The sequence below is a fragment of the Tasmannia lanceolata genome, unplaced genomic scaffold (assembly GCF_043159265.1).
Source record: "Tasmannia lanceolata isolate RefF3 unplaced genomic scaffold, GAP_Taslan_0.1 ptg000016l, whole genome shotgun sequence".
Lineage (NCBI taxonomy): Eukaryota > Viridiplantae > Streptophyta > Magnoliopsida > Canellales > Winteraceae > Tasmannia > Tasmannia lanceolata.
The window spans coordinates 9155370-9166650 of NW_027518693.1; the positions used below are offsets into that span (position 1 = coordinate 9155370).

The window sequence follows — 11281 nt, forward strand, 5'->3', positions numbered from 1 at the left end:
ATTATGTGGCTTTAATGGGTGCCTTTGTTAAACAGCATAAAGAAGGGGGTAGGATTGAAAATATGTGGGTTGAATGGGTGCCTTTGTTAAAAAAAAGTCAAAAAAATGATGTGTATGGGTGCCTTTGTTAAAAAAAAGTCAAAAAAATGATGTGTAATTCTCATAGAATTTTGGGAGAAATTCAAATAATTCTCTCCTTTTCTCTTCTACTATATATATATATATATATATATATATATATATATATATATATATATATATATATAGGGAAATGTTATCAGCACTACTGTATTTTGATGAGGGCACTCCTCACTTTATTAAAAGTACGGTATGGCCTGCACCATAGGATGATCCAAACCGTCCATTAGATGGGCCACAGCCTAAATAGGTTGTGCCCCAAAAATCATTTCCATAGGTTGATCCTAACCCTCTATCTCTTGGATCATCCTATGGTGCGGGCCATACCGTACTTTTAATCATGGTTTTAAATTTCGACTGAAATCCGAAATTTCGGAATTTCGGTGAGGAACGAAACGAAATGATACCGAAACCGAAATTTTGGAAATTTCAGTAATTTCGTCAAAATTTCGAATAAAATAATACTTTTTTATTCTGTTAAAAAATTTCGATCGTCGATTGAAGTTTTGTCCTTACAAAATGGGATTTTGTGCGGCAATACCAAATTTAGCCCGAAATTTCGGTTTCAGATTAGTCCGAAATTTTAGCCGAAACCGAAATTTAAAACCATGCTTTTAATAAAGTGAGGAGTGCCCTCATCAAAATACAGTTGTGCTAATAACCATTGTTTTGAAAATCTTACGATTTACGGTTCGATTTACGATTCTTAGGCAAAATGGTTTGAATCCCATGATTGAATCTTAATTTTTATGAATCGTACATTTTTATATTGAATCTTACGATTCGATCATAAATCGTACGATTCATACGATTTATCCAAATTAAGTTTTGTATAAAATAAAATATGTCTTTCTTTCAAAAGACCTCATTTCCTTTCTACATTACAATAAGCCTTTGAAATCCCTCTCATTAGAAGGAAGAAGACAGAAGAGGAGTAGGACTTCGAACAAATCGAACCAGTCGAGCACAAAGCATTTGTTGAGGGCATTACTCACATCGAGGTGGGAGTCGAGATGGGAGACTACCATATTAAGGACAACAACGATTCCCGTCTTTTATGATTGATATTTGTCATTTGATGTTTGAGAGGTTGAGAATTGATATGATCTGGTCTTTTTTTAAAGATTATTAACCAAGATGCATGGTTTGGATGAAAATTAGATGATTAGCATGTGTCAAGTCTGTCAGCGAACAATTCGTATTACGATATTGAATGCTAATCATGGTAGTTAATTAATGATTTTGGATGAAAAATGAATCACTGGCTATTTTTATTCTTTAATTTATTTATAATTTTTTATTATACATATTTTTTATATATTTTTGAATGAATCTTACAATTTACGATACGATTTACAATCCGATACAATTCGACCCTGATTACGATTTATGATTCGATTCTAATTTTCAAAACATTGCTGATAACATTTCCCTATATTTATATCCATTAGTCTAATTGCATTTATCGGACTTGTTTCCGTTTAATTCTTGGACATATCACTATCACGGTAGACCTGTAATTTGGCTAAGACACAAACCTTGTCTTACAAATACGGAGAGATCCATAGTTGTTGAAATGAGTCACTGGTAAAGAAAGAACTTTACAAGGTGACTACAGAAATTCACTTGCAGAAGGTTAAACATTAAGGCAAAAACCTTTATTCATTTCATTGGAACTTGCTTTATCTCATATAAGCTCTTTGTAGTTTGAACTTTGAACAACAGAAGAAATAGATCTTATGATTGAAGAATTTCATAAGATTTCTAGCAATCTGGTATTAATCTTTATTAGCAATCATCAGTGCTTATATAAGCACTTACAGATAAAAATTAAGGCAAAAACTTTTAGTCATTCCATTAGAACTTGCTTTATCTCATATAAGCTCTTTGTAGTTTGAACTTTGAACAACAGAAGAAATGGATCTTATGATTGAAGAATTTCATAGATTTCTAGTAATCTGGGATTAATCTTTATTAGCAATCATCAGTGCTTATATAAGCACTTACAAATAAACATCATAGAGGATAGAGATAAGTTCAAGAGAGCCCAATCTTAACCATTTGCCTAATCTCTAACTGCTCTCTCATCTCTCTTATCTAGATCTAATGGTCAGATCTGATAGATTTGATATTCTCTAAACTTATGTGGATTGAAAAATCTGCATACATTTGGGTACAATACAAATATCCCCAAAATAATTACAATAGAATAACCCCAAATAATTAGCACACAGTTGAATCTTGATGATCTATCTGTTGAAGATGTCGCTTGAATATTGCCGATGTTGCTGAAGACAATGATTTGCGTCTGGTGCCGAATGACTGATGTTGCTTGCCGAAGATGATGTCGCTTGAAAGATGAGCCTGAATTGGCTTGATGGAACTCTAGCTTTGATGGGCGAGTTTTCATGGACGGATTTCAGATATCGATTTTCAAAGATTGATCAGTTTTAGATACTGATTTTCAAGGATTGGACCAGTTTTAGATACCGATCTTCAAGGAATTTGACTCTCTCAGGCACGACCCTAAAGGAATCAAGGCCCCTCAACTGAGTAGAGCGACTATTTCAGGCACGCACCTCGAAAGAGGCACCTCAACTGAAATAGGTGAAAAAAGAAGATATAGGAATGGAGAAAAGGTGAAGAGAAGCGAAATCTTGAAATGAAATGAAATTGTACCGGGCAACAATATAGCTGATAGTAGAAATGAAATGAAAAGCGATAATTAGGAAATATGGCAACAATATCACCGATACTAGAAATCTTGAAATGAACTTGGACCGGGCATCAAAAGATAGGTGCAAATATCAAATATGGGGAGTCTTACAAGGGACAGGGTAAATGCAAAGGGGTGTCATTGTTGGTACCATGGAGTGAGTTCTCTGTAAAAGAGAAAAGGAGAGAAGTTGAACTGGAGCATTTGAGAGTAAGACAAAAGGAGTGTACTATGAAAATAAGGGGATGACAATTTCACCCATATTTCATTTCTCACGGCAAGAAATTTTGATTTGACTTGCTAAGAAAGGCACTCATTAATTTTCTTTGCACTTGCATGTGGATACACACTTGAAGACATGTGACATGAGAAATTCTATTATGAAATTGCAAGGAGGAATTTGGATGCGGACAAAAGAAATGGGGTGAGATGAAGTAAGATGACTTTGAAAAGTTCTCCTAGACATGACAAGTCTTGCCTCACAGATACCAAAAAATAAAAGTGCCAGAGAAGAGCCTCAATACCCATGAGATATTTATTCTCACACATCATGGTTTTAGGAAATTTGGATTTGAATCCGTGGCTTGTTCTTCTTGGCTGATCAACGGAGATCTAAAGTCAGAATTGCGGGAGACAAAAGAGAGTCCGAAGTCCGTTCATGCAGCTCATCAACGGAGATCCGAGACTCGGGAAAAGGAGAAGCGATCTTCTGGAGAGACGGAGTTATTGGCATCTGATGCGTATTTGGAAGAGGCACTCGCCGTCAGTGAGTGCTTAGATTTTGTCCGGAATTTTGTGTGTGTGTGTGCGCGCGCGTGTTGGGAAAACAATGGTATATGTAAAGCCGGGCGGACGGCTAGATCGGCCGTCCGCCGGAGAATGGTGCCAGCTAGCGTTGTATTCAGGCCGTGGAGATCGGTGGCTTTGATACCATGAAGAATTTCATAGATTTCTAGTAATCTGGGATTAATCTTTATTAGCATCATCAGTGCTTATATAAGCACTTACAGATAAACAACATCATAGAGGATAGAGATAAGATCAAGAGAGCCCAATCTTAACCATTTGCCTAATCTATCTAACTGCTGTCTCATCTCTCTTATCTAGATCTAACGGTCAGATCTGATAGATCTGATATTCTCTAACAATGATATGAGGTTTGCAATTGATAACTCATCAAATGGTGCCCCACAAAAGCAGAGCCACATAGCAGAATAATATTAACACTGGAATGGAATATTTGCTGATTGACTGTTGTAGGTAAAGCAAGAGAGCAGACTAGTCCACACTTGCAGGAAAGTGGGCTGGGCAATTAGTGAGGGCCTGAAACCTCACAAAGTGACCAGATGGACCGATTAATAACCTTGACAATGCTGTAAACAATATATTTCTGTAAGTTGTATAGTGGAAACAGAACTTACGTAGATGAACTGATTATTAGCCTTGCCAATGCTTAAATGGTATACTGAGCAGATGACTATATTGTCTCGATATACAAATCAGTTCCAGATATCAACGAATTCCTAGGATTTTGTGTGGAATGCTGATTGTAGTTCTTTCTACTTCTTGAGTTATAATGACAGATTGACAAGCTCGACTAAAATGAATTGGAGGAGAAAGTGTGTTATACATGGTGATTCTTCTGGAAAACGAATTTGATATGTAACTTCCTACTTGTGAAAATTAGAGGAAATCAGATCCCAATTCCCAAGTGACCTGAGAACGAGATACAAGAGTCTTATCTATGATTTATAAGCATTGCTGAAAAGATCGTAGAGAATAACTGCTGTCTAAGCCAATGGAGTTTGAGTCGGTAGTTTTCTAGTTGATGAAATACATGTGTAAACACTACCGGAGACTGGCTTTCAACTCTCTTTGGTCTATTGATTACCTGTGGGATTACTCGAAACAGTCTCCTCCATTTCCAGGTATAGTATCTACGACCTCTTGGTTTTGTTTTGCCCTTTTTTTCAGAGGGCCTCTCATACATCAAGTGAAAGCCTCTGTCGAACTCTCACACATGAAAATATATTTGTTTTAATTGTTGTATTTTCTGGTTGAAGACACCCAACAAACCTAACTATTTCCACGTGCATGCGAGTTTAATGTGCGTCTGCGGATCTTGCACCTATAGCTAGCGTTCTTCAATAAGTTAATTACTTAAAAAAGCAACAATGGTCCTATTTACAGAAAATATAATATCATAAATTTAATTAAACTGCTTTTAAAGAATACTATGTACAGAGATACTGTTAAAAAAAACACACATACAGAGACTAGGCTTTACTTGATATTAGTATTAAAATATAAATTCTTGCTAAAACGGAGTAGATCCCACTACGGGTGAGCCAATGGACTTTAGCCAGCTAATGTTCTCTTTATCATGTGTTGCTGAAATGGTTTTTTTGAGTATCTGGGGCGTTCGATTTTTACTTATTATGGTATATTTGATGCATTGTGTTCTGTAAAGTATATCACTATATATATAGATGATAATTGTTTTTTCGAATGATAATATGGATGATAATCTATGACATAATTTATATTTTCAAGCTATTCTTGATTCATCTTTATCATTTAATTTACAATCTTTAGCATTCTGCTAAAACTTATCCCCTTTCTCTTCAAGTGGGTAAGCGGCTATTACTTTGGCATGGACTGCTAGTTCTTAAATGTTCCTTTAAATACACTTCTCTCTCACATCACATTTTTTTTGTTTGATCATTGAACCATTGTTTTTTGTAATTGCTTGTAAGTTTATTTCTCTGCCCTTTTCTGTTAGTGATATTTTCTTTGTTCTGATTGTGGTTTTTTTCTCTAATCGATGCAGCTTCTAGCAGCAAGGGTGTTTCAACACCAGTTTCTAAGGCTAAGGATGCGACAGTGCAAACATTAGATTATTCAGACCTTCCAATTTCTCAAATAAGAAAAGTAATTTTGTATAGAATTCTTCTAATTTATCAGTTAGTTCAAACTGAGCTGCATCATCCTTAATCTGATGACCCTGTCTTGACAGATCACAGCTTCACGATTGCTGCTCTCAAAGCAAACTATTCCTCATTATTATTTAACAGTAGACACCTGTGTTGACAAGCTCATGGGGTGAGTATTATTTTTTCCTCTATTTGGTTGATAGGTGGTCAATTTAATTATCCTATGATGTGCATTGTTAACATTTGTTGTGATATAGCTTGCGGAGCGAACTTAATTCCCTACAAGAAGCTTCCGGTGGGAAGCGGTTATCTGTCAATGACCTCGTAATAAAGGTTTGCTATTATTCTTGATCATCTGTACTGCATGGGATTTTTTTTATCTTGGTGCAGTCAAAGCGCAATGCCAGTTGTGGAAGGCAGACAGAAATTGATATCTAAACCAAAAAAATTAACTTTTGTTCTACATTTTGTCTTGGGATATTCTAATCGAGATTCACACTTGTTTTTATTCAAAAGATTCAAATTTACAACACATGGAACATTAGGCCATAGAAGCATGCCTTGAAAATGACTGAATGTACTGATCTTTTGAATTGCATTCCTTGTGGCATAACTCTGACATGTCAATGTTAAACATTTGTTGTATGGGTTTGTTTGCACCTCTAGGCTTAGTCATACTCTCTCACATGCCTCTTAACTGTAAATGGCCTTAGGCATAATCTAATTTATCTTTGTTTGCCAGAGATTCTAGTGTTTTTGGGTTCCTAACTTTATATTAATTGCTCTTTCATTAGATTAGTTCATCTCTTGTTTCTTTCCTTACACTATAGATTTCTTATGAACGAAACTAAAGTTAACAAATTGTCAAATTCGAATACCATTATATACATGAATCCAAATAATTAATGCATTAAATCTAACCACATGAATCTAAAACCAGACAACTTGTACCATTCAGTGGTACATGTCACGTGGTTAGATTTAATCAAGGATTCAAGTTTTGGTTTTGGTTTCGGCCAAATCGCCGAAATTTCGGCTACAAAACAGATGTAGGCCTATAGTTCGAGGACAATAGCCTTCCCGTCGATTGATTACTTGGTCATTTATTGCTTTATACTGTGATTTTAGTTAGCCAGGTAAGTTTCTCTAATTCAGCATATGCTTTGTTACATTGGATATTTAAGATCAACCAGGTAAGTTTCTCTAATTCAGCACATGCTTTGTCACATTGATATTTGATATCATATCACAACAGATTGGACTTTTCATTCAAAATGGAAAAAATTCAATCAAATTATCTGTTTTATTTTCGAGTCTGGCAGCGTATTTTTATCAGAATGTTCAAGATAAGTTAACTTTGGTGGAACCATGATCATTAGGCTGCTGCTTTGGCTCTTCGCAAGGTTCCTCAGTGTAACAGTTCTTGGATGAATGACTACATCCGGCAGTGAGTCTTGATCTCTATTATCGTTATTATATTTTTAGGAATGCTAAACTGAGGGGTGCCCTCGCAAAAATGGGGGGAAAGGGTGCCCCCATTGGCTGCAGGTCACCATCATGCATTTATGATGGCTGCAAGTCAAAGAGTCTTACATGCACTTTGGTGATTTATAGCCGATGGGGGCGCCCTTTCTCCCCATTTTTGCAAGGGCGATATTCAGTTTAGCGTCCCTCTTATATTTTGTATCTAATTATGTCTTACTAAATTTTTTACTGTGGCTATTAATGAAGGTATCACAATGTGAATATCAATATCGCCGTACAGACAGAGAATGGATTATTTGTCCCTGTCATCAGGGTAATGAGATTGATTCTTATCCTTAGGACTTCATATGCTTCTTTTGTGCATTAGTACGTGATCTACATGAAATCCAATGTATTTGCAGGACGCAGACAAGAAAGGACTGTCTAAAATTTCTGAAGAGGTCAAACATTTGGCGCAAAAGGCCAAAGACAACAGTCTGAAACCAGAAGATTATGAAGTGAGTACTTGGATTTTTACCATTAACCGCTGATTCAGACTCATCATGGTACTGGTTGATAAGTTGAATTTTTTTTTTTTTTTTTTGCAGGGAGGAACATTTACTGTATCAAATTTGGGAGGCCCCTTTGGAATCAAGCAGTTTTGTGCTATCATCAATCCTCCACAAGCTGCTATTCTGGCTGTGGGGTCCGGTAAGATTCTGAATGCATCATCTGGGTTTTTATGATATTATATTTCTATTTTATTTCATCTGGTTCATATTTCCTTTCTACGTGTGCGGCCTCTCATTCCTATGCACATCAGTAGTATATTCTTAATAATTTCATTGTTTGTTGGGTGTCGGTGCAGCTGAAAAGAGGGTGATTCCTGGTGTTGGTCCTGATCAATACCAGTTTGGTTCCTTCATGTCTGTTACATTAAGCTGTGACCACCGTGTTATTGATGGTATGTACAGCATACATTTAGGATAATAGTTTACTTTACTCCATTGTTTATATGCTTTGGATCACCCTAAAAAATGTGGGACCCATGTGTTTGTGGTACTCGAGCTCATATCTGCTATATGAGCTCGAGCTCACAAACAGTTTTCTGATATATATATATATATATATATATATATATATATATATATATATATATATGGTTTCTACACACAAGTATAGAGAAGTTATCTACACACTAGCTTAGAATACAGTGGAGGGCATATTGTTTGGGTGATCCAAACCATTCATTTGATTGGCCCTCACATAGATAGGGTGTCCACAAAAAATGAGCTCCATAGGATCATCCCAACCCTACGATTTGTGAAGGTAAAATGGACGTGTATAAACCTTCACAAGTTTGTCCATTTTTTGCCTCCACGGTTCGAAGGGTTAGGATGATCCTATGGAGCTGATTTTTAGTGGACACCCTATCTATGTGAGGGCCAAGCAAATGAATGGTTTGGACCACCCAAACAATGTTGGCCTCCACTGTATTTTGAGTTAGTGTGTAGATAACTTATCTACACTTGTGTGTAGAAACCGTTCTCTCTCTCTCTCTCTCTCTCTCTATATATATATATATATATATATATATATATATATATATATATATATAGAGAGAGAGAGAGAGAGAGAGAGAGAGAGAGAGAGAGAGAGAGAGAGAGAAACGGTTCCTACACATGTGTAGATAAGTTATCTACACACTAGCTTAAAATACAGTGGGGGCCACATTATTTGGGTGATCCAAACCATTCATTTTTAAGGCCCTCACATAGATAGGGTGTCCACAAAAAATCAGATCCATTGGATCATCGTAACCATTCGAACTGTGGAGGCAAAAAATGGACTAATTTGTGAAGGTTTAAAGACATCCATTTTACCTCCACAAATCGTAGGGTTGGGATGATCCTATGGATCTGATTTTTTGTAGACACCCTATCTATGTGAGGGCCTTTAAAATGGATGGCTTGGATCACCCAAACAATGTGGGCCCCCACTGTATTTTAAGCTAGTGTGTAGAGAACTCTCTACACATGTGTAGGAACCGTTTTCTCATATATATATATATGGGATTTGCTAGGGTCCATTGCATAAAGCATTTCATGGCTGGTCTGTCGCATGTCAGACCAGCCACCACGTGAATGAAGATAGCAGCTTTTGTCTCCATTCATGAGGTGGCTGGTCTGACGTGCGACGGACCAGCCGCGAAATGCCTTTTGCGATGGACGCTAGCAATTCCCAATTTATCTGTTGATATATTGAGATTTCCCTGCCCTAGATATGAAACTTGTAATATTTTGATAAACATTTGCACATTTTGGTTTTATGCTTGGATTCTTTACTTTTTGTGTTCTCATTGTTTTTTAAAGTCAACTTTCATCTGTTCTTTGGTAGTTCTATTTGACTCTAAAGTCTGCATTTTTGAATTTTTTATAAGTTATTTCTCAGTTCTCTCTGAAATTTCACTTGCTAGCCTAGTTTCTAAGTTAGATTAATTAGTCTTCAATGTATAAGCAGCTCCCTAATGAAATCAGATGTATAAATATTTGAAGTTGGATTACCTTTTCAGGAATTTTTATTATTTGACTGTCTTTCTTACTTACCCTGTTTTTCAGGTTTCATGGGAGTTTTTATCTTTTCATAAACTTTGCCATTATGTACTATTTTCTATGGTATAATTATTATTATTGTTTGATAACCTTTGAATACATATTGTGCATTTGATTTCATCTTTTGGGTGAAATCGAAATTTTAATATTATCGGTGAATTAATTCATATTCCTATTTCTTTACTTCTTTTTTTCATATTTTTCTAGATTCCCTTTTATGAAACTGATGAATAACTTGAGAATATCATCCAATATCATATCACCATCACAGAGATAATGATATGAAAATATAGTATTTGTAACAATAGATTATTCCAGGAATGAAACATAAGCTGGAGAATTGTGCTCCAATTTTAGTCTTTTACAAATTGATATGATGCAATCATTTGTTTTTGGTGTTATGTTGTTGTGTAGGTGCAATCGGCGCAGAGTTTCTGAAAGCATTTAAAGGCTACATCGAGAATCCACAGTCCATGTTGCTCTAAAGCAATGGGGAACTTGTATCCAACAGTTTTGTAGTGTTCAGTCTTAATAAGGGGCCTCCACCATCCAAATTTCGCTTCCAATATGAATAAGGGGGCCCCCCCAGCGATCTACAACTTTCTTTTTGTTTGTCTCTACTTTCTAATTTATGATTTTGTGATATTCATAATCATCTGCCACTGAGAGTAAAGAAACTCTATTTTTTTCTGCCCGATTCTGATTGCATCTAAGCCCTCCAGATTTGATCTGAATTAGCATGTTGATTCCCCCATTTTGAAAGTGAGTTTTCAATTTAAACTTTGGCAATTCTTGTTGGATTTCTATATGTGAAGTATCCCCAGTTGCTTAAAAATCTATACTTCCTGACTTATTTTCAATGCTTCTATAAACAAACAAGCTAGAATTCACCAACAGCTTTTGCTAGTAGCAACTAGCCCCTTAACTTTTATAGGAAAATGATGTCTACACTCTCTTGGTTCAATAGTTTCACTGCTTTCTGAGTTAAATTTCTGTGGTCTTCTGTTTCAAGCTGTTACATTTCTCAAAGAGCTGTCAACATGGAGTGCCATTATCAAAAATAAATTTATGAGGCAGACTGAAACCTAACACCAATGGGACGCTGTGGGTAGAGAGACGTATGGTGTGTGCATAGGCTGACATCTCACACTCTACGTGACTGTGTGACATAGTCCCCTCTTTTAAGGGTTTGTTTTATTACGCAATATTCCCCGTGTTCTTTTTGTGAATTAACTTTCATGAAAAATGAGTTAGCCAAACACTGGAAAACTCACTTTCATGAAAAAAAGGGCAGTGATAAATCGAACCACATCTCTCTCTCTCTCTCTCACTCACACGCGCGCGCACACACACACACACAGCACTGCCCTATATGGGTGTAAGAAAAATTTTTGTTACTTTTTTTGGGAGTGATGATA

General features: G+C 36.1%; 1 protein-coding gene across 3 annotated transcripts in view; it reads left to right on the top strand.

Moving 5' to 3' along the window:
- Window positions 1-10558, top strand: part of LOC143848472 (dihydrolipoyllysine-residue acetyltransferase component 2 of pyruvate dehydrogenase complex, mitochondrial-like) — a 30256-nt gene extending 19698 nt beyond the window's left edge. For all 3 annotated transcript variants that reach the window (XM_077357424.1, XM_077357426.1, XM_077357425.1), the window contains exons 13-21: window positions 5685-5785; window positions 5871-5956; window positions 6045-6120; window positions 7167-7234; window positions 7519-7585; window positions 7674-7769; window positions 7860-7962; window positions 8120-8215; window positions 10278-10558. In XM_077357424.1, the coding sequence (XP_077213539.1) occupies window positions 5685-5785; window positions 5871-5956; window positions 6045-6120; window positions 7167-7234; window positions 7519-7585; window positions 7674-7769; window positions 7860-7962; window positions 8120-8215; window positions 10278-10348 (764 nt within the window). In that variant the 3' untranslated portion in view covers window positions 10349-10558. The remainder of the gene's footprint in view (window positions 1-5684; window positions 5786-5870; window positions 5957-6044; window positions 6121-7166; window positions 7235-7518; window positions 7586-7673; window positions 7770-7859; window positions 7963-8119; window positions 8216-10277) is intronic.
- The last annotated feature ends 723 nt before the right edge of the window (window positions 10559-11281 follow it).